The 24832-nt window shown below is 38.0% G+C and overlaps 1 protein-coding gene across 2 annotated transcripts in view; it reads left to right on the forward strand.

Annotated features, from left to right (window-relative positions):
* Positions 1-21318: 21318 nt before the first annotated feature.
* Positions 21319-24832, forward strand: part of Znf800 (zinc finger protein 800) — a 49361-nt gene continuing 45847 nt past the window's right edge. For both annotated transcript variants that reach the window (XM_047559888.1, XM_047559889.1), the window contains exons 1-2: positions 21319-21451; positions 21908-22026. In XM_047559888.1, coding sequence (XP_047415844.1) covers positions 21966-22026 — 61 coding nt within the window. In that variant the 5' untranslated portion in view covers positions 21319-21451; positions 21908-21965. The remainder of the gene's footprint in view (positions 21452-21907; positions 22027-24832) is intronic.

Below are 24832 nucleotides of genomic sequence, written 5' to 3' on the forward strand. Positions count from 1 at the left end.
CTAGGTTCCATCTCTTACAGTTTCCCCCACCTCCCAATAATCCATTCAGCCATGAGTCCCTTGATGGATTAATGCATTGATGAGGTTAGAACCCTCATGACCCAATCACTTCCCAAAGCTCCACTTCTGAGCATTGTTATACTGGGGACTAAGCCTTCAACAAATGAGTCTTTGGCGGGGTGCATTCCAGATCCAAACCATAACAGTGTATTTATTGGTTTTTCAAAGGTTGTGAAGAGCCAAGTGTGGTGGCACACCCCTGTAATTCCAGTGACTTGGGAGGCTGAGGCAGGAGAATTGCAAGTTTAAGGCCAGCACAGCTAATTTAATGAGACCCTGTTTCAAAATAAAAAATAAAAAAGTTTGGGAATGTAGCTCAGTGGCAAAGCACCCCTCAGTTCAATCCCCGGTACCAAATCCAACTAAACACCCAAGGGTGTGAAGAGGGACCTGGTCTTTCTGCAGTCCCTGGCATTGCAGATTTGGCTTAGACTCCATAGATGCCATGGCTGGTACTGCTGCTACCAGTGGGCTACTCCATTTGCCTCTTGCTGTTGGAGTCCCCTCAGCTGTCAGTGGTGTAGAAGCAAGGTGGCTCATTGTCATCTTGGCCTTGTTGCTGCCAATAGCAGAAGTTCAGGTTGCCCTCCCAGGCACATCTGCTCTCTACATCATTCTAGGAAGTAGCATCAGGCACTTGGCCAATCCAATGCCTGATCTGCACTTAGACAAATACTCCCTCTACCCCCCAATCTGGGAATCCTCGGTCTTTCTGATTGACTTTCTTTGACTTTCCAGAGGTAAAGGAAGAGAATGGCTTTGTTGGACTCATTTCAATACAACTTTAGCCTCCTAAATAGTGATCTTCTCCCTCCTAGGTCTTCCCTTAGTTCTTCCAGAATAGTGGAAGCCCTCTGGGATGGAGTTGTGCCTTAAGTAGCTATGGCTTTGACTCAAAAACTATGGGAATTTTCCGGATCTTCTTTTTCAGTGTTGGGTCTTAGTTACCAATTCTGTCACTCAGATCCTTCAGTCATACTATTGCTTTGGTTTTGTTCCCCTAAGCAGAAATAGAAAATGGAAGCCTTGGATCAGATGGCCTTGAAATTCCATCAAACCTTGAGATATGAAATTTTTTGATAAAGAAGGGGGACTACATCTCAAGGAATAGTGTTGTTAAAGAAAGTATAATACCAGATTTTATAGGGCTGGGACTACAAATACATTAGGTCATGTTCCAAATACAATCAGACTATGTGACTACTTAACTGTTTTTCATTTACTAGGCTAAGATTTCTCTGTAGTCTCTAATCTTCACAACATGTTGCACGTGGGGGTTTCTTATTAATTCCATTCATTCTATACAGGAAGAAATTGAAGTTTAGAGAAGTTAAATGATTATTCAAATTATGAGAACCTCTTAAGTAATAACCTCAGGACTTGACCATGATTGCTCTTATTCCAACCTTTGTACTATGTTGTAAATCATACTTTCCCAAAATATATACAGGTAGTTTAAAATGTGGTAACAAATAGACATAAACACATGAACTCAACACAACAGAAGTTCATTCCTCTTTCATGTAACAGCCCTGTGCAATTGTTCAGCTCAGTGGGGTGGTTCCTTCCATGCCATCATGCTGGCTCTTTTCTCCTAGCAAGATTCTATTCTTTCTTTAAAACTTAGGTTTATTCCAAGATCCAAAAAGTGGGAATGCATCAAAATCAAAAACTGCACAGCAAAAGAAATAATTAAGAGCATGATGAGGAAGCCTACAGAACTAGAGAAAATCTTTGCCAGCTACTCCTCTGATATGGGATTAATACTCAGAATATATAAAGACCTCCAAAAGTTACACACACACACACACACACACACACACACACACATGCACCCAGAAATTTCTTCTTTTAGTAATGTATAGATATGCACAAAATAAAATGTATAAGATCACATAAAATTATGTTGAAATATAATTATTAAGATATTAAAACAACTAATTTGTGATATAGTGACCTATCCTTTTTATTAACTACTGATTATATATTGTATGGTGTGTGGGAAGGTACTGGGGATTGAACCCAGATGAGCTTTAAATAGAGGCAAGGTCTTGCTAAGTTGTTGAGGATTTCACTAAATTGCTGAGGCTCGTCTTAAACCTGCAATCTTCCTGCCTTAGTCTCCCAGGTCACTGGGATTACAGGTGTGTGCCAACACTCTGAGTTGAGAATACACTGCATTTTGAGATGTCTGCAACAACTGTAATAAAATATGACAATACTAATGATTTTTACTGGTGAAAGAGTTTCTGCTCATGCATGTTCAGCTGCCTACATTAACAGTGAAAGGAAATGCTAAATTAAAAATAGAGACTAGTGAAAATAAAAATTCAAAGATCTTTCTCATTTAAATCATAGACTCTCTGAATTCTACCTATGAATCCTTTGGGGCTCCTTGTACCCCTGGTTAAAATTTCTGTTTGTAGGGCCTTATCTTCATCTATAGTCAGTCAATGTAGGGTACAGAAAAAGTGCTGCAGGAGATTTTTCTGGGCCAGGCCTGGAACTGGCAGATGTCAACTCTGCTCTGTGGGAGAGAACTAATCATATGGCTCCACCTACCTGTAAGAGAGACTAGGGGATCTAGAGTAGCTAAGTACTTAAAAATGGGTGAGTGGATTTTGGTAGATATCTCATGGTCTCTGTCACACTGACCTTATTTAATTTAACCTTATGATACTATCATATTGCTAAGAGTGTGGCTTTGAAAAGCTTCATGATATCATAATTTAGTTAATAAGTCTGAATCTCAGGATACAAATCTGGATCTTCTCCTTCCAAATCCTGTACTCTTTGCAGGATGTTTTGGTTTCTCTTATGATGTCATGTGATTGAAGGAAGCCTACAAAGATCTACTTGTATGAAAAATTTTTTCCCTTTTCTACGGAGCCCTGGTGCTTGTAGTTTAATATTCTGTGGCTGCTGTTGAAACTTTTAAATGAAACTTTTAACAATAAGTCTGATGGGACAATGGAGCATTGCTGGTGATGTTGAGCCTTGGTACACACAATGTCACCTCCTGCTGCCTATCCATTTACCCTTGTCAGGTTAACCAGGATTCTGCTTTCTGCCCCTGATGCTCTAGGCCCACCTTGCCTTCTCCTTCCTAGTCTCCCTCCATGATCACTGCCACCCTCTCCTGGGCCAGCCACCAGATCACCTCAGCAGATGGAGGAAACCCTCTTTCAGTTGCTGCCTTCTGCCCTTGTGGGGGTTCTGCGTGTGGGTTCAAGGAGGGTCAGAATTCAGTACATGTCCTATGGTGTATCAGGGAAGGGCAAGGTGGCAGCTGTTTCCATCCCAGAGTGTCAGCACCATGGCATGCTTGGCAGGTAACTAGGCGGGGGCCTCTTGAACACACCCAATCTAGGCACTGAGCATATGGTAGCAAGGAGGTTATAATTCTTTGGGGTTGCCTGTCTCCCATGAATTGCAGTGCTGGGTATGGGGCTCTGCATTGGCATTTTTCACTGGACCCTGCAATTTTATGACTAGCCCTGCCTAAGAATCCCAGTAAAAGCTACTATGCTGAATTAGACAACAGTAGTATCATCATTATTTCCAGAATTTCCTTTTTTGACACATGGATTTACCTAGAAGGTATGGAAGGATGATGGTAACTCCTTTAACTGTCTTCCACTACCACAAAACATTAGCTTTGCTAATTGTGATCACAGAAGGCAACTGAGAGAGTCTGACCCTGAAGAAATCCAGAATTTACAAATCTCTGCAAGTGAGTTCATATAATAAATCCTTGGTGGTAGAGGCAGGAAGGGTCAAACAGCAATGCTCAGGCAGAATTACTAGAGGATGCTATAGGATGCTGATCAGGAAAGGCAGTTGGGACATGGTATAGTGCCTCAGGCATGCTGTGCAAGGGGAGGAAGGGAAAGGACTAGGCGATTCTCCTTTACTTCACAGTTTTGCCTGGACTGAGCTTGGCTTTGAAGATTCTTAATCTTGAGGAAAATGGCAACAGGAAGCCCAGATGTAAGGCAGCAGTGTTTATATGCTTAGATAAAAAAATTTTTTTGGCATTAAAGTTTGACTGGAACTTTGCATATTATCTTATGACAAGTAGATATATCTCTATTGATACTACATTTTCTCTCACAAAAACTACTCTGACAGACTTATAGATGCTTAAAATTGTTCAAGACTTCTAGCATTTTTCTTCTTCAATACCAAGAAGAAAAATAAGCAGGACTAGAAACTGAAACTAGAAGTCATGCTTGCTATACACTTCAAAAGCACTATTTTACTTCCTTTCCCACAGTTATAATTTCACAGATGAAAATTATTGTTACTTTTAGCAAAAAGGTAAATGTTCTGGGTCGAATTGTATTTCCTTGCTCAAAATTTATGTTTTGGGGTCCTAACCCCCAGTATCACACAAAGTGACCTTATTTGGAAATAGTGTCATTGCACCATAATTACATACTTGAGATGAGGCCACACTGGAGTAGGGTAGGTCCCTAATATAATACGACTAATGTTCTTATAAAAAGGAGAATTTGGACACATGCACACACAAGAAGAACACCATTTGAGGACTGGAAGAACTGTTTCCACAAGCCAAAGAAATACCAGCACCAGGAGAAAGGCCTGGGACAGATTCATCCCTAGTATCTTCAGAGGGAGTATGACCCTGATAAGACCTTGGTCTTGTACTTCTTGCTTCCAGAACTGAGAGACAACAAATTTGTTGTTCAAGTCATTCAGTTTGTGATACTTTGTAATGCCGCCCCTGAAAACTAATACAATAAGTAAACATATTGCTGCCTCTGTAAGATAAGAAGTCATATTCCATAAAGATTCTTCATTTGATTAAGTGACTGATTTAGACTAGAGAAAAAACAAAAACAGAAAGTATGTGCTACTAAGGTAAACAGAATAAACCAGAAATCGTAATCACATAATCAGACAGCAAATGACCCAAATAACCTTAAATCCTTCTACTTTATTTACAATTAATGATTCACAGACCCCTGTGTCTGCAAGGGATAAAGAAATCTAGTACGTTCAGTTCTATCTCTGTTTATTTCTGAGAGAAACAAATTTTTTTTGAATATTTTCATGAAAAGATTCTCTGATCCTTCTCTGGATTTTCTTGTTGTTCATTTTGACTTGTATATTCCATAATCTATGATTTATACCCAACCCTTTGCAAAATAACTTGAGGCAGTTAATGACTCTCCAGTATGGAATATCAGAGCCATGTCAGTGACTGGATCAATAATATGATGTTTATTAAACAATTCACATGTACCAATGTGATTCTAGTTTATGTAAAACTATGTGATAGTTACTGGGTATGTCTTGATATTGGATTTAATACAATGTTATTAAATCATTGATTAAAACAAACAAAATGGGAGGATTTAGACAGAGAGGGCAAGATTTGCATAAAGCTTTGGTACTTCCAACTTCATGCCCCAGCAACTAGACTCCTGTTCTCAATCAGCTGGAGGCTGTAGAGATCCAGACACAGCTGAGCAACCGCATTACTTAAAGATAATCAATACATAAAGTGAGGATGTAAAGGAGTTAGACTTTTAAGATCATTAAGCACTGACCTAGGTCTTTCTAAATTATACTATTGTGCTGCTAATTCCATAAATCCCCAGATTCCTTTTAGTGGTAAAAGGTGAATTTAATGATACCTGGCATCACAGGGATGCATAAGGTAAGACTAAGTACATTCATTCACACAGGATTTCAGAGAAAATCAGAAAGACTCTTGTGTTTCTATTGAGTTGGTACATGGGCCTCTCGTAGCCAATTTTTCTCTGCACAGCAGCTGGAGTTTATAAAATCAGACATGATAGTTATCTCCTACCCTGCTTAAGTCCTTTATAGTAGCAACCATTAACGCAGCACATTTTAACCTGTCCCTTAAATCACGAGTTTTGTTGTTTTCTACTTCTGAAGCCCAGCCTTGGGGCTTGCTGTGCTGGGAATGAGAGAGTAATTACCCAACTCCATTAATCTTGAAGTCGGGCTTGGGTTAGAGATGACTATCTAAATTCTTTCAGCATATGAAGAACCAAGCACACTCACCTGAGATCATAGAGCACCCTAGAGCACAGAGAAGATGCACTTTCCTTCTGTGAAAACCAGAGAAGGACCTGTAGACCATTGATTCTAACCCTGTCAGACCAAAGTCCCGGGTTCATAACTAATGTCTTATAATGCTTCCTTTATTATTTTGAAATGAAAATCATAGATAAAATAAATTACCTCCACAAATAATTCCAAAAAAATCAATTTAATAACCTGAGCCTAATATAAAAGAGAAATAAAGGGAAAGTAATTTATTAGAAAATAAAGTCTTTCAATGTGTAGATGCCTAGGCATGTCCAGGCAAGAAGATGCAATGAAGGGGTCAGCAGCTTCTGTCTTATAATAATAAAAAAGTTTGAATTTAAGAGAAGAAACTTTTGTATCAGACACCTGAGAAAATGAAAGAACAGAAGTATGAGTGAAAATGAAAATATAAAATAGAGTTAGGATATGTAATAATAGGTCAGGCTATTTGCATATGATAAGAGAAAGAGAATAACCATAATTGAAGTATGGAAACAGCTGAGACAAATTATAGGGGGTTGGAAAGGAGAAAATAGGAAGTGTGACATTTGTGCACATGAGTTTGGTCTTTTTGTTACTATAACGTAAAAAAAAAAAAAAAACACCATCTCCTGTCTTAAAATTCGACTGTGTCCAATCTTTGGTATTTAAAAAGACTATTGATAATATATCCTTAGCTAGACAAAGAGAAAGAAGGTAGATTGGAAAATAGAACAGTATGGGACAAGGCTACCAAGAAATTCTGGGAACAAAAAGTAAGATTGAAAAACAACAGAATATTAAAAATTATATAATTTTAATATGTAATTTTCACAACACGGATAACTTATTTTTATACAACATTAAAATATGTCAGTTTTTTTTAAAACAACTCATTGTTAACATTCAATGAGATCTCTGTTTCTAAAAAAGCCTGAAAGGAGTCTCAAATTTGGAGACATTTGCACTAAGGAACAAATGCAGACTGATTTTTTTTTAAAAAGACATACTACACTAAGCAATTAAAATGTCAGGAAGGCACTGCCACTGATGAGGTGATGTTCTGAAATAATGAACAATTCTTCCAAATTAAACAAAGTATGGCCGAGGCTCAGTTTACATGGTAGTTGCTTCCCTTGAATTCATTGGATATTATAGCCATGCAAAAATGCTTCATGATTTGATGTAAATTGGAGCTAAATTCTAGGCTCAGATAATGGTAAGGAATGGTTTTAACCTTTATGAAAGTATATTAGGATATTCCAAAGACATGATATTTCTCCAGAGAAGATATCCAAATGACCAACAAATACATGAAAAGATGCTCAATTTCTTTAGCCATCAGGAAAACGCAAATCAAGACACAATGAGACACCATTTCTTAATTTCTTACCAGCTAGGATGGCTAAAATAATAATAATAATAATAATAATAATAATAATAATAATAATACAAGTATTTGCAAGGATGGAGAGAAATTGGAACCTTCATATATTGCTGGTGGGATTGTAAAATGGTGCAGAGACTTTAAAAAACAGTCTGGTTTTTCCTCCAGAGTTAAATGTAGAGTTACTGCGTGACCCAGGAATTATACTTCTGGGCATATACCCAGGAAAAATAAGAACATATGTTCATGTAAAAACTTGTACATGAATGTTCATAGCAGTTTTATTTATAATATCCCAAAGTGGAAACAACTCACATGTCCATCAGTGGATGAATGGATAAAGAAAATGTGAAGTAATATCAATACAACAATATATTATTCAGCCACAGAAATGAGGTACTAATGCATGATACAACATAGATGAACCTTGAAAACATTATACCAAGTGTAAGAAGTCAGACACAAAAGGACATACAATGGTATTATTCAATTCACATGAAATATACATAATAGGTAAATCCATAGAGATAGGAAGCAGATTTCTGGTTGCTTAGGGATAGGAATTTGAGGAGAAATGAAGAGTGATTGCTAATAGTTATGGAATTTCTTTTTAAATATTCTAAGAACAGTGTGGTGATAGTTGCACAATTCTGAATGCACTAAAAATCTTTGATGTTGGGGAGGGCTGAGAAGGGGCTGATTGGTGGGCATTAAGTTGCAGTTAGGAGCAAGATGTTCTTGGTGCTCTTGCATGGTAGGATGATTATACATGATGATAAGATACTATATATTTTTAAAAGGTAGGAGAGAGGAATTTTAATGTTATTAACATAAAGAAATAATACACATTGGAAGAGATAGATTGTTTAATCTGATTTAAACATTACATAATGTATTCATGTATTGAAACATCACATGGTACCCAATAAATATGTATGACTTTAATGTTTTTACATTAAAAATAAATTTAAATTTTAAAATATAAGTAATTTTTTTTAGGTTAGGACTTATTTTTATTTATTATTTTTAGTTATACATAACAGTGAGTCTATTTTGACATATTTATACAAACATAGAATACATCTTATTCTAATGAGGATCCCAGTCTTATGGTTATAACATGATGTGGAGATTCACTGTGGTGTATGGACATAGGAAAGTTGAGTCAGATTCATTCCACTAGTAATTTTTTAAAAAATAAAAAATGCAAAAAAAATGATTCTTAAATACTGTGTGTGTGTTTTGGGGAATCTGTTGCTCTTGGTGGCAAGAATCAGATTTATTCAGGTTTTCTGCCATTTCACATTTTGTATCCTGTTGATTTCTGAATTAAGCAACATAGAGTGTTCTAATTTAGGTTACTTATGTAGCCTAAAGCAAAGATTTTTCCTAGTTTTGGATTTAGATTTTTCAAAATATCACTGAAGACAAGTGATATACAAAACATAAAAATGATTACAATGTAAAATTAAATGATTATAATGTAAAGTGTGGTTTGAAATTGATTCCTAAGTACCTATGATTCAAGTCTTTGAAGAATAAATCCTTTGGCACAAGTGTCACAGACTAGTCAAATTATTTTCCTTGAGAGATTTTGCTTATATGAATGTAGTTAGTCAAAATCAAATATGTGACTCCAGAGTGCAGTGGGGGTGAAATATTCATGGTGCACTTTTGTTTAAAACTCAATTTTTGAAAAAACTTATTTCAATGAACCATACATTATTGACCTTGTTCTATGTGATTTACTTGGATTGGGTCTTCATTCTTCCTTCCCAAATTTCTCCTTCATCTTATAACTCATTCCTCTCTATAAATCCATGAAGAAGACTATATTTATCAAAAAAATTAAAAATTAAATTATGGCAACTATGAGTTAACGTGGCAACAGATAAGAAAGACCATTGAAGTCAAATAGTAGGGGTAAGGACTAAAAATAGAGATAATGGCAAGTATAGCACAATTTTGAAACAAACTTGAAGTTCTTCAGACCTACAGGAACCTGAGGATAAGGATGTTAAAATATAACATCAGAAATAGCAATGAGAGGAAAATAAAAACCCTCAAGCCATTTTTATGTTGAACATCTATTGCCACATCTAAAATTCTCATAGCTATGTTAAAATTGCTTCATATTCCATTAAATATGAAGAAAATGCAAAAAATAAAAGACCCTTTGAATAATACTTTAAATAGGTGACTTTTACAGTATGTGTATCTCTATAAAGCTATTAAAAAAAGTAGGGGAAGAACATTGGAAAGGACAATTCTAAGTATTGTGAAGCATCTAATGCCCCTGATTCTGTTCAATTGTCAGTTGCACCATCCGACCATTGTGATTACTAGCACTACCACCCCAGAATTCCAAAACATTCTCTAATGTGAATCACTAAATTACAGAAGAATTGAGAAAAAAAAAATCCACCCATTTTGGTGAACTAGAAGAGTGGAGACAGAAATGAAGATGGGAAGATTTTTGGACAAGTTCTCAACTCTTCTGAACCTTGCAACACAAGAGAGGAGATGAGATGTGCTAGCTTTCTCCTCACCTCCCCCACTGTGGACAAATATATTAGATAAATGGAGAGAAACAGCAAGAGTGAATGGGTCATTCCTCCATTCACTGTTGGGATTCTGGGAGGAAACTGCAGGCAGGGCTAAATGGCACCCCCTTGGTGAGTGCAAACCATGTTAAAAGGGTAGTATTGTCAGAGAGGTAGAGTTTGCATTCCTGACTTCCCCTCAGGTTCCATGTGGCCTGGATGCTGAGTTTAGGGTTGGTAGGCCTGCTATGGACGGTCTTGGCCAGGAGCTGGATGGAGAAGTGGGTAACAGACAGATGCTAGCATGATCCTAGGAGAGGCTAATCTGGGACCAAGGGGCTTTACTGGGTCTAAGTAGAGTGAAGAACAGGTCAGAAGCTCATTTTTCATAAATGTTCATAGTGGATACTAGCAGAACATCCCACTGACCCAGAAATTCCTCTCATTGGTATACATCCAAGAGAAAGTAAAATATCGATTCACATAAAAACTTGTAAACGTTCATGGCAATTATTCATAATAGTCAAAAGGTGCAAGCAGATCAAATGTCTATCAAAGGATGAACAGATAAATGAAACAGTATATTCATATCATAAAATACTTGGCATTCACAAGAAATGAAATACTGGTATGTGCTACAATACGGATGAAGCTTGAAACATTATGTTAAGTGAAAATAGACAGAAATGAAACACCACATAATATATCCATTTAAAGTTCAAATAGGCAAATCCATAGATGATAGCAGATTAGTGGTTTTTGGAGACTGGGGGATGAAAGGAATAGAGAGTTATGGGGTGGTTAAAAGATTCTGGAATTAGATACAATATGCAATGTGATGGTTGTGCAATTCTGTAAATGAAGTAAATTCCACTGAATTGTTCATTTTAAAGGGTGAATTCAATTATGCGTCAATTATGTTGCAATTTAAAAATATGTACATATGGACATGTGTATACATATTATACACACACATATGAATTTAAATGGAAGTTTGTTCAGATTTGCTGTGTATTTCTACCTAAAAGAGTTCAGAGGCATGAAGACATATTTCTTTTCACACAATTCCAGGGTTGGAATGAACTTCAAAGTGATCCTTCTTTCCCCATCTTTCACATAAGTTCATTGGTTCTGCCTTTGAACTCGTCATATAACTTTTCTTAGTAATATCAACTAAATCAAATAAATTAATCTTTAAAGTTTTTTCCTAGCTCCTAATCTAATCCTACTACCAAACTTTCAACTCATCTGCAAATTTAATTTTTATAGCAAATCAAACTATTGGGACCTGTAAGAACTAGATGTAATAACCATGAATGCTTCTACTCCTGATTTAGACAAGCACTACAAATCGGAAGACTGTGAAAAGTCAGCTCACTAACTTCCATAAATGATTTTGGTTATTCAAGTAATTATGTTCTTTTAATGAATCAGATTTATGTAAATTATTTTGTATCTATACATTAATCATAGCAAAGACTATTATGCATATTTGTACAAATTCCATAAGTGTAAGTAGTAATGAATTTTTGGTAGAAATATGGTTTCTTGAATTATGTAAATTGGGTACTTCTAACTTGATTATAATGATTTTTCTGAAGAATAAAAGATAAAAATTTTTATTTGGTGTTTTTAATCAGAAATTAATGAAAGCATGTGCATGAAAATAGTATACTTAATATCAACTATGGGCAATTAGATTAGACTACAAACTCCATGAGGGTGGAGATCTAGTTGTTTGTCATTGTTTTTCAATATTGTATCTCCCAACCTGTAGCACTGTGATTGGCAAGTAGTAGGTGCTCAATAAAAACGTTACCTGAACAAATGAAAACACTCTAGTTGCATACTTGATATTTATAAAGGATAAAATAATAATGCCTCCTCCCAGTGCTGGCATTAATAGGTCAAGTAATTGGTTTGTGTCTCAGGCTATAAACTGAGAGAACAACCGATGAGTATAAAAACATACTCTAATTTAATCAGCTTACATTTTCTTGTCCTTCCTAATTCAGATATTGCATAGTTCATGTAAGGAACATTTATTTAGATTTACTTTTTCCTATCTCTATGAGTTCAGAGGCATAAAGATTTGGTTCAATTACCTGTCTATCCCTTTTGTTTTTGCACAATTCCAGGGTTTGAATCAACTTCAATGTGAACCATTTTCCCCTGTTTTCCATCTAATGTTTGAATTCCTTTTATAATTTTTCTGCTAAGGGCCCAGTCAATGGTTCTAAGTGATGAGGAAGTTACCACCTCCTTGAGGCAATCCATTGAACTTCAGGGCAGTTTGGTTAGGCAGTTTTCTCTTCCATTGCACTGAAATTGATCTTGCTGTGCTTCTTTTTTTTTGTTTTTTGGTGCTGGGGATCGAACCCAGGGCCTTGTGCTTACAAGGCAAGCACTCTACCAACTGAGCTATCTCCCCAGTCCTTGCTGTGCTTCTTATACTCTAGCAAGGATGTGCATGTAGAACACATATATTTCCTTTTCCATCCAACATTGTCATATGTATTTGCTAGGTGAAACCTCTCCACTGCGTATATTCCAAGTAGGACATGTTTTCATGTCTTGTGTATCTAAGCACTAAGTGAATATGTCTCCATTTGTTGATTTTGTTTTTTTTACAAGTTTGTGGTATGTAGACAGATACCAGTATTTTAGGTATTGCTTATGTGCAATAACTATGCTCCTGGCAAATACTGGTTTCTAGAGAGCCAGAAGTATCCCAGACATTATTTTTCCCCTGGAAGTGTAGTTACAATTTCTGTGAATTTACAAACTTCTGCATCTCCCATGTAAATACCATATCTCAAGTATTTAAGATTTGAGAAAATGATTCTTTACTAGGTCACAGAAAATGTTAGTTGAGAGAATATGTATCTCCTTTTATTTCTATGGTCAGAAGACACATGAAAGCTAAAATAAAGCTTGTTAATGTTTTTGCTTTGCTTATAAGAGGAATAATGGACCTAAAGTGGCTGCCTAATATCTGGTATGAAGGAATGACTCAATAAATCTTAGTTAGCTTTTCCTTTCTCCTTGCTACCTCTTGATCTATTTATTCTTTAATTATTTTCTGTCTCTTTTTAACACAAAAATAATGAAGGATGAACTAGTAAGACAATAAAATATCTTCTTAGATTCACTTTTAATTCCCAGAAAGAAATTCTTTGTTTTCTTTAGGTGAAATCCTACAGGATAGTTAGATGAAATGCAAATCTAAATATGCTCTAAATATTTCCAAATAAAATACAGCATTTTAATTTAACAATCTTTAGATTTCCACTTTATTTATATAGTTAACTTGTGAACTATTTTGTATCTTCATTTATCTAGCTGGGTTGAGAATTTAAGATAAGCAATAATTTAAAAAATGAGGGGTTTTCATAATACCTTTGTTGTATTATAGTTCTCAGTTTAACAAGTGATTAAGATAAAAGAACTAATGTTGATGGGGAATTTTTGAATATTCTATAGTTCCTTTTTTTTTTTCTAAAAAAAAAAAACACTTATAAGAAATGTAAAGAAACTTTGTTCCCACTCAGAGCTCCTGAGTACCATCTCTTCCAGCAATAAGATCACTAAAAACACACCAGGTTGACTCTCTCTTTTCCTAAAGGTTATTTATTTTAGAAAAGTGAGTGACACTAGATTTAGGTATTCTTCCACAAAGTACCAAGAAAGAAAGTGCCATTGTACGCCAATGAAAACAGGGACATGAACTCCAGCATTGAGGTGTCACTGGATGATTTAGTGCCCTCTGACACCACAGATCTTGCTGAGATTCTGGACAATGGGATCAGTGGGGTTTTCTCCTACCTGGAAACTACTCTGCTGGCATGGAAGGGATGAATGCTTCCCTGACGGCCCTTTCAACATCCTTCACCAATCTAACCTTTTCCTTACTCATTAGATGATGGTCCTAACACTGAATTTGCTTTATCAACAGTCTGCTGACTGTCAATAACTAATGATTTGTAACTAGAAGAAGTACTCAGCAAGTTTCCTGATTTCATGTAAAATATTTTCTTATGCTAATTCTAGAGCTTTCTCAGTTACTACTTGCATTTGAGAAAATGAGAGTTTGAATCAGAAAAAATAATGTCAACTTAAAAAGAGAAAATATGTGATTATTTTTTCCAATAGAGTGCCATTTTAGAAATCATTTAAAAATCAGAGAAATACAAAACATGTAGGTACCAGTCATCTAATTCAAATATTCTATTCATGCAGTGTTTAGCTGTAAGTTATGGTTTTGTTGCTGATGTGTTCTGCTGCCGCTAAATCCTGAGGCATGATTATGTATTCTGAAGTTTTGACTCAGTTCCCATAAACCAAAAGTGAACATATTTTCTTATACTTTGTCATTAAACAGGAGGCATAACCTCACTGTTCCAGAGAAGATTTTGGATTTGGTAGTTTCAATCAAGACGCTAATGAAGTTAGAGTGACAATTTCATGCACAACCTGTTGTTAGTTTTTGGATATCATGAATAAAGTTGCAGTTAAGATTCTTGTTCTTTGGGGACTAATATAGGGACATTTTCAAATTTAGTAGGTAATGTCAAAAAATTTTCCAAAATGATTGTTCCAATGTATACAAGTATACATTGCTATTTATGAGTGTTGCTATTATTCCACATCTTCTCACTGGGAATTCCAAATCAGCATTTGCAGTCATCTTTTTAATTTTAGTCATTGTATGGTCATGTAGTGATATCTCATTGTGGTCTTAATTTGCAATTTTATTAATAAGGTTGAACATATTTTAATATTTTTTATCTTACAGAAAAATTTAAATATACAAAATAAGCAGAATAGTGTTATGAATCTTCCTGTATTTATCATATAGCTTCAACTATTATCGACATCCTGCCATTCTTGTATCTTCAGTACTTTCGACCATATCCACTCCCCTTTTAAAGTTAAGTGTGCATTTATTGAAAAAATGTTAGTGGTACAATTTAAACAAAACAATATACCTATATAATCAACACCTCTATCATCTTCCTCTGAAACTCCCTAGGGTTCCACGTTCCCTCCCCACCCAGTTTAATCCTTTGCTTTGTTGGTTTCTGCAAAGGGTAAAAAGTCCAGGGTGTTCACAGCATATTGTGTACTGTGTTCTAGGTCCTTCCGGGTGCTTTCTTCATTAATTATCTCTCACAACCCTGAAAGTATTTTACAGTTGAGACAACTGAGGCTCAAGAGAGGGTCTTACTTGCTTAGAGTCACAAAAATTATGAGTTTTGTGAAAAACTTCCGATTCCAAAACAACTTTTTACTAAGGCTCCTTGTTAAAATTTGGCTCATTCATGTATGCAGCTGGCAGTCAAAGGGGATTTTTGAGTTATACAGTAATATCAGCTTTGTTTGGATTGTAAGTATATTGATATTGTGGGATGTTAGAGTGAAGCAGAGATAGGAGGTAGAGTGACTCTGGAAGTGGTTACTTCAGTGATTCAGAGATGAAGATTGGGACTACAAGACTGATAGTGCGAATGGAGAGAGAAAACTGTTTTATTGGTGGAATCACTATTTTAGAGTTCTAGTTTCAATGTCAAGGATGAGCAAGAAAAGAAACCTTGGATACAGGTAATTTTCATTGCTTTGCATCTTTGCATGTGCTCCTCTAACTCCAAAGCTTCCACCTGCAGCACCTGAGCAGATAGCAATGCTGTTATTAAAATATGGAGGAGGAGGAACAGGTTTGGTGAAAAGATAAATTCAGTTTTGGTCCTGCTTATTTTAAGATGCCTGGGGATATTCAGATGGTCTGTCTCATGGGTAGTTAGAAATATAACTTAGAGGCTCCAGGGGCAGATCTGAGCTGGAGATAAAATTTTAGGAATCATCAGAGTATATGTAACTTGCTGCACAGGTTCTGAACTCAGATCTAGGGTACAATCCTAACCCAGACACTGTTTTCTTATTTGTGAAACATAATAATACATCTAACCCAGGATCTTCATATGGCTTTGATGAAACATACATAGCACTTAATATGTTGTCTGAATTCAGTGACAGATTTATCATTAGCTATTTTTAAATTACAATACAAACTTATGAAAAAGTTCTATTTAGACATTTTTTTCTGTAAAATTCACTTAAATGCTTTATGAAATACATTAGAATGAAAGACCTGCCTGTAAGGTATGGTTTGGTGCCCACAAAACAGCATGAAGCATCCATGCATCACAGTGTCACCTGGCCAGCAGGATTTAAGAATGCCTTTAGTACCATGAATGGAGTAGACAAGGCCATGTCAGGGGGTTTGCAATAAGCAACTTATCTCCAGGGCAAACATCCTGTTTTAGTCAATATTTTGATGCTGTAACCAAAAGTCCCAACAGGAACAATTTTAGAGGAGGAAAAGTTTATTTGGGAGCTCATGGTTTCAGAGGTCTCAGTCCATAGATGGTGGTCTCCATTGCTCTGGGCTGGAGAAGAGGAACAATACATGGTGGAAGGGTTTGGCAGAGAAAAGCAGCTGGGAACATCACACCAGGAAGCAGAGAGCAAGCTCTGCTCATCGGATACAAAATATATACCCCAAAGGCCCACCCCCAATAATCCATCTCCTCCTACCACATCCGACCTGTTTAGTTACAACCCAGTTAATCCCTATCAGGGGATTAATGCACTGATTATGTTAACACACTCATAATCCAATCATTTCACGTCTGAACTTATTTGTATTGTATCACACTTGAGCTTTTGGGGGATACCTCATATCTTAAACATAACATACCCAGTTATAACCTACTCTTTTTCTTCCTTAAAATAAGCATTTTAGAGAAAGTATTACCTTCTTTTTTTCATCTCATGTTGTTTGTATCTAGGTGTTAAATTCTACATAATTGATAACATATCAACAGTTTAATATCTGTTCTCCTAAATCAATTTGTCTCTTTCTGAATTTTCAGTCTCTATTGTGGGACATAGATTTGCACATAATTGTAGATTTACTTATGTACTATAAAATGTCACTTTTTAATCAAAGCTAGCAAAATATGTACCAGAGTACATAGGTCCTAATGAGAACTATAATTGGTTCTATTTGATATTGGATTGTTACTCTGTTTTAATGGGATCTGTTTAGAATGAATGGGAAACTAAGAATGGATCTTAAAGAAAGTAATGATGGAGAAAAACAAGACCAGTTAGGAAAGTTAAAGAATCACCAGAGTTTATCTTTAGGTTACTAAATTGACCCAATGTCAATTTAAAGAACAAATTTGACTAGTATTTGTTTTGCTGTTCTTAAAGGCATCACTGAGCATTAAAAAAATCAGTTCTAAAAAGTTATCATTCTTGAGGTAATTATATATTGTGATAGATTATATGCAAAGATCATCAAAATAGCTCCTTCTATTCCTGAATGTGTACTCCTTTGAATGTGACTTTGCTGCTTTTCTCACCAAGAGGGAGGAGTCTATCGCCCCAGTTTCTGAATCTATGACTGTCATTTTACCTGCCTTGACTACAAGAATGGGGTGGATATGATGTCATGTAACTTCCGAGCTCAGAGCCTCAAGAGGTCTTGCAGCTTCCACTCTAATGGCTTGGCATGTTGCCACATGAGGAAGCCCAGGCCATTCTCCTTGAAGATGAAAGGCTACAAAGAGAGGTCCAGTCAACAGTCAACACCAGCTGCCAGCCATGAGTGTACCCAGTCAAGCTGCCAGATGACTCCAGCAGCTGCGTGAGTGACTCCAGACAAGGCTAGTCCAAATTACTGATCTAAGAATTGAGAGCACATTCAAAGGCTTTAAGTCACTAATTATGGGTGGTTTGTTATGCAGCAATTACATATACACACGAATATACACATAGATATATATGCAGAAGTATGTGCTGAGGATAGTATTCTCTCACCTTGAGAATAAGAGGCATTAACTTTGAACTATAAAGTAGACATAGGTTAATCATTAGGAAGCAATTCCAGACTTTTAAGGATCAAAAAGCAATGCTATAATAATGGTGACTTAGATTACTGCAGTGAATAATGAAAAGGGAGGCAGATTTTTCTGGGATGGTTTGTTCATTTTCTCAGAGGCAGGGTGATAAGTCTAGATGATGTCCTAGGCCCCTTAAACTTTAGAACCCTGTGAATTTCAACTGAATTCTTATGATTTAGCAACCTCATTTCCACTTCATGAGCTTGGCACACAGTATTTTAATATATAATGCCTTTCACCACTGGTAGGCTCTACTGGTTCATGTTTCACATACAATGTAACCCCAAAGTCACTAATTAAGTCACTAATTATGGGTGATTTGTTATGCAGCAATTATATCCACACACATATACATATGTATATGTATATATATACGTGGATAAATATATATGCACATCAAACAGGTATGGCTTAGTGAAGGTAACACAGAGAAGGAATATAGCATAATGGTTGTTAGCAGGTTCCAGAGCCAAGAGCTTGGGTTCAAATGCTGGTTCAGCAGCCTATCAGCTGCAACCTTGATAAGTTATCTAATCTCTTTATATCAGTTTCCCTATCTGTGGAAGGATAAAAAACCTCATTGGATTTGTAGGACTAAATGAATCAATACCTGAGCTTAAAACATATAAACTACTTGGTACACTTCAGATATTAGTATTGTCATTATAGGATATTATGGAGCTGACTGGGTCCTGGACCCAGTTCTATTACTGACTTTCAGCACATCACATATTTTCTGGGTGTTTTCTTAGGTATAAAATAAGGTTTACTAGATAAGTTCCATAGTTTCTTTTCATCTTTTAAATTCTGTGAATCAGTGTTTAATATTTGTTTTATCCAAATGCACATTTCAATCTTGTCTCTAATTCTAATTTTTAAGAGACTGTCTAAAACTTATGTTAGCAAGCAATTCTGGGGACCTCTAGTAATGACCACTTTGAACTTCAATATTATTTATGACACAGAATTTACTCATATTAAATAAAACCCATACCTGGTCAGTAAACATTTATAACTCATATATCTGAAAAAAAGTCTTTTCAGGCTTATGAGAATTTAGTGTTAGAAAAATGTTTGTTTTCTAATTTGTGATAAATACCCTTATGCAAAAGTAGAAAAATATCTTTTGAAAACGATAATATGCCTCACATTTTACCAATCAAATACCTCTAATGTGGATATTTTTGTTTCATTTGTTTTTACTGCATAGTGTCACTCAAGATGTATATTTAGTTTTGTTCTTACTGTTATGCTTTATTATTCTATACCACTTTCACATTATTCCAGCCAAATTGATTTTTAACTTTTTTTTTGCAGAAAGTCTTATATGTTTTAGAAATTTTGCAAAGTATACAAAAGCATAAAGAAAATAAAAATCACGTGTAATTCCATTGTTAGAGCCTACTGTTAAGGTGTAACATTTCAAAAAAATACTCATTTTTGTAGTAAATATATTCTATTCAACTATAAGCAAAATGTTTTATTGGCTGCATGACACCATCACGTAGAAATGGCAGAATTCATTGCACATCACTTTATAATCTGTGACACTCATTATATTTCGGGTAATGGGTGATGCTTCTTGACCACGGGACAGATAATTACGTGACTGGTTAGTGTGTATATAGATCATTTTTCTACCCCATTCTGGTACTCCCATAATTAAGCTGTTACCATCCTCTAAGTCTTACATAAAAGCTCCACCCAACATCTTTACAGTAACAAATCTATCAATTGACAAGCTTTCTTTTGAATTTTGAAAGTGGATCATTTTTTTCGATCACTTTTTTTTTCTCTTCCCAGACACAGACAGCCAACCGTACTAAACTTTTTCAGATCCCTGAAAACTGGCAGCTTAAGTTAGGCAACTGCGAAGGGTTTTAGTGATGTTGATAAGGGTGATGATAAACTAGGCGGATGCTCTTATTTCTCCCAAAAATTTCCTGACAGGGCAAAAGTTTGTTTCTCGGAGTTGGGGAGAAGCGGGCAGCCGGGCTTCCCTAGCTCCCTTGAAACAGCCCCGGGTTTGCAGATTTGACAGACGATGGCGATCTTCGGAGATTTTCCAAGCAGGATGCCGGCACTGAAGAGGAGGGAAAGTGCGTACTGCCCACGTGACCCAACTTCACTTTTTCTGGTTTTAACAACAGCGCTCCTGGAATAAATACCGATCTACTGCCTATAGACTGTTTCTCCCGCAATAGCCTGATGAAGACCCGCCCCCCTAAGTTCCAGGAGGCAGAGTTTCAAAGTTGGTTAGGAAAAAACCCACAAAGTTCGACTTTTGCCATGTATAAACGCACCGACAGTTTTTTCGGATCACCACTACCCACAGCTCACATATCTGTCAACCCCTTTCCTACAGTTTTCTAGCCGTGCTTTTCCAACCCTCCCGGAGTCGGTTCCTCTCAAAGGAGGACTGCGAGTGCAAAAGTTTGGCTTCAGAGCAGCCAATGCCCTGGCGCGGCGCGGACTGGCACCTCGGGCCTCACACCTCCTGGCGCGCGCAGAGCGGGGTTTCGGCTCTGGGTCGGCCGGCGGGAAGACGCGCGCGCGAGCAGCGGGCCGGACATCCCGGCCGCGGCCCCAGCGCCAGCCACCCGGCCTCCACCCCCCAACCGGCCCGGCCGGGGCGGGAGGCGCGACACCTCCCCACAGGCGGGGGCGCCAGTCGGGCGCATGCGCGCGGCGCGGCCGGGCGTGCCGGCCACACTCCCCCCACCCACTCCGTGAGCTTGTCACTTCCTGCCCTCGCCCCATCTCCGTCCGGGGTCAGTCAGTCGCTCCCCGTCGCTGCCGGAGAGTCTCTGCTTCCCCCTCCTACCCGCTCCGCGGCGGTAGCTCGGACTCTCCGGGGAGGGGGAGACAGAAAGAGAAGGACTGACTTAATAAAGTTTCCTGAAACAACTGCTGCTACCAGAAAGGCCCAAGGTGGGGGTAACCCCCGTCCTTCCCCGCCCCTCTCCAAAAGCCTGAGGGACCGTTGCAGGTGGAGCGGCGCTGAGGGGAGCCGGGCTGCGGCGGCAGCCGTTGCCCCGGCGAGGGACGCTTCGGGTCTTGCCCGCTCCGGTTCCAGCTCCTTCGGTGGTGGCGGCGGCGCTGCTGCCGGGCGGTTCCTCCTGTCAACTGCCCGCGCCCGCGCGCAGCCAGCCCTTCGGCCCCACAGCGCGGAGGGACGCCGTGAGCCGCCGCCGGCGCCGCCGCCTCGGTCCGCGGAGGGACGTGGTGAGCTGTGGCGCTTCCGCGTCAGCGCCGGCGGGGACTCTTTGGGAGCGCGTCGGCCCGAACCCCTCGGCGTGGTCCGCTGCGACTGCGCCAGGTGGGGCCCGCAGCCGCCTCCCCGCCAGGCTGTCCCCGCGGCCGCCTGGCCGCCCTACCTTCTTTCCGCCTGCCCGCCGGCCTGCCCGCCCGCCCGCCCCAGGAGTTAAGTAAGTTGGGCACACTTGGTTTGGACACCTGGGCTGCGCCAGGGAGACCCCAACGCGCGCGCGTGGCAGGAGGGGGCGGCGTGGACTGGCCTCCGGCGGGAGCCGCACCTCGGCCGGCCGGGAGCCCGGCGGTGTCCGCCGCGCCCCGCGCCACCCTCTCCGCGCGCCCGCCCGCCCGGGACGGCGAGGCCGCCGCCGCCCGCGCAGCCGGCCAGGCCTTCTCCCTGCGCCGCGCCGCGCTGCGCGCGCGAGGCTGCGTTTCCGGGTAGGGCGATGAACCTGTGCGGGGACTTCGGGCTGGAGACGGGTTCGGGCGTCGGTCCGCTTCCTTTCCGAGAAGAAGGTGTGGGTGGTTGGAGGGCAAGCCGAGGTCGGGTGATGGGAACATATCTGGAAGGGCAGCAAGAGCCCCCAGGAAGTTCAGGGTGAGTGACGGGTTTGTGTCTCTTTCCACAGCCAAGGCGCAATGAAGAGCTTCTTACAGTGAAAGGAAAGTAGGTCGCACCCACTGAAAATGCCTTTGAGGGACAAATACTGTCAAACTGACCACCATCATCACGGATGCTGTGAACCAGGTGTGTCCCTTTTCTTTCCCAGTGACTTTGCCCTCCGTCAGAGCCACTCTGCCTTCTGGTTCCTTCTAGTTTTCTTTTCCTCTTACCCCAAAAGTCATTCCTAAGTAAAATAGGCTAAAATTTTCCCCAGTAAGAAACCAGTTATGAAGCTAAAAGCTTGTATAAACAAGAGGTCTCCCCTGCTTGATCCCTTAAAGAAAGTACTGCAAGTGTCACTTTCAATCATTTCCACAAGATCAATCACTCAGTCCTTTTTCCGTTCTTTGAAGGCAGCCAGCGGTGTTACCCTTATGCTCTGTGAATGTTTAAAACTGGAGATAAAGGAAAAGATAGGTAGAAGAATACTAGCGTTTACCTTTGTGAAAATTATTTCATTTAAACTTAAAAAATTAAGTTTCTCATGCATTTTCATCAAAGAATTGTCAAAAAATGAATGTAGTTGGGTTAAAGATGGTCGGTTGAACTTGCTGAATCAGGTTTTGTTAATTTTTAAAAAATATTTTATAAAAAGCTTACTGTATTAAAAAAAAAGTCCAGATATTTTAGATAGAATACGTTAAGTATTCTAAGATATTTTATTAAGTGGAACTGTTTTTTAGTTTAACTTATAAAATGAAAGGTTTTTTTCGAGTTTCATGAAGAATTAACAAATGTTAATTTGATAGATGTGGTATATAAACCATTGTCAGTTCTGGTTATAACTTTGATGTGCTTTGTGACATTTAGAGGTGCAGCTTAAAAGGAAATCAAGTACATGCTGTCACTAAACCAAATAAAGATGATTCTATTCTAGTTCAAAGGCAGGTGTTTATCATTATTTTGAAGTTAGAAGTTACTAGATTTTTTTTTTTTTTAAACTTTTGCTTGCTTTTTTTTTGGAGTAACTGCACTTATGTACTGAGTTTCATTGCAGTAAGTTCATTTTAAATAATATTCTGATGGAGATAAATGGCAATGCTAAAGGGGAAGAATTTCCATTTTCAAAAAAAATTTGCTGCACATGAGAATAAAATTTGTACTATGGCCTTATGTCTACTTTGTTGGGATCAGTAATAATTGACCTGTTACAATAAAGCAGTTAATCCCAGAATGTGATCCAGTTTCTGTTCAACTGCCTCTGACCATATCCTTTCACACTGCCTGTTTTTTTGTATTTGAAGCTATGTTGGTTGCTTATGTTTTATGGAATCGAATGCTATTTGCTAGTTATGAAGTTTAAGAATGTGAATGCCTTTTATTCTTGTGTTCCACTGACCTTTTATTCTAGTTTGTTTCTGAGAACACCTCAAGTCATTTAAGTTAAATTAATGAAATTATCTTATTTAGGAAGAAGTGTTTTCTCATTTAGTGGACCTTTATTTTAATTAATTTATTTATATGCGGTGCTGAGAACTGAACTCAGTGATTCACACATGCTAGGCAAGTGCCCTACCACTGAACTACAACTCCAGTCTCGTGTTTGCTCATTCATTTCTTTAATAAGTTATTATTGAACACCTATTAGGTGCTACGTGCTCTCTAGTGCAGTGAGATTATAAATGGTGAATAAGACATAAGGTCCTTCATAAAATTTTTTTTTCAGTACTGGGATTGAACCCTGGTCCTTGCATGCTTAAGCAGGTATTCTTACCACTGAGTTACACTCCAGACTTTTTATTTTGAGACAGGATCTCAGTGTGTTTGTTGCTCAGGCTGGCTTGAACTAGTGATCATCCTCCCTCAGTCTCCTGGGAACTGGGAGTACAGGCATATGCTACTGCTGGGCTCCTCACAAAATTTTGAGTGGGAAGAGATGGTTGAAAACAAGTAAATAAGATAATTTGTGAACATACCTTACTTAATATAATTCTGATAATTGATGTTTATACTAGAGGATTTTAATGTCAGAAGAAATGTTTTCTGAAATTTAACTTTTTAATGTATATTGAACTATTTTTGCTTTTTTGTCTTCTTTTAACAGGAAGTTAGAGAAATTACATAGTTTAAAAACTCCATCTTTATTTTCCCAGAAATATTTTTCATGTAGGTTAATACTCAGACTTATCAGATTAAAAGTAGTTTTTGTTTCTTTGCTTTCTAGCTAGAATCAAATACTTTCTGAGGATTTAGTTCAATGGAAAGCTTGAAGTTTGTTTACTTACAGGGTAGTTCATTATTATTTCAGGGGAAAGTTTTTCTAAATGGGAGGATGTTTCCAGGATTGAAGGAAATATATTTTGTTGTGATAGTGTTTAAAAGGATGTCCTCAGATGGAAGATGACAAGATGTTTGAGAAATTCTTTAACTGGCTCATTTGCGCAGTCTGTCCTCATTTGGATTATGAATAGTGGGTGACTCCTCAGAAGAGAGCAGTATTCCTGAGGAGATCATCGTGCCTTGATGGAATGGGTCAATTTATAGTGAGTGTGGTATTACAAACCTGTCAGTGTATGTGAAGTATTTTCTTAGTTATGTTTTAAGAATTTTTTAAAATAGAAATTTTAAACCTTCAAAATATAATTTGTAAGGAATCTGTTGTAACTATTACACCTCTCCATTAGTTATCAATACTTACACAATCCTTTTCATCTATATATTCTATTGTCCCACAATTCCTTTCTCTACCTTCCAACTGCTTCCCACCCCCTATTATTTGTAAGCAAATCCCAGACATAATTAGAAGCATCTTTAAGGAGTATTTTAATGTAGGAGACAGAAGTGGATGTTATATTGTGGGGAGTTTGTTCTTGGCAGGCTATCTGAAAAGATGCTCTGAGGGTTTGGGCTTTTGGGTTGGAGGCAGTTTTTTGTGATTGCTCTTATTTTT

Source organism: Sciurus carolinensis, chromosome 8 (genome assembly GCF_902686445.1).
Source record: "Sciurus carolinensis chromosome 8, mSciCar1.2, whole genome shotgun sequence".
In the NCBI taxonomy this organism is placed as follows: domain Eukaryota; kingdom Metazoa; phylum Chordata; class Mammalia; order Rodentia; family Sciuridae; genus Sciurus; species Sciurus carolinensis.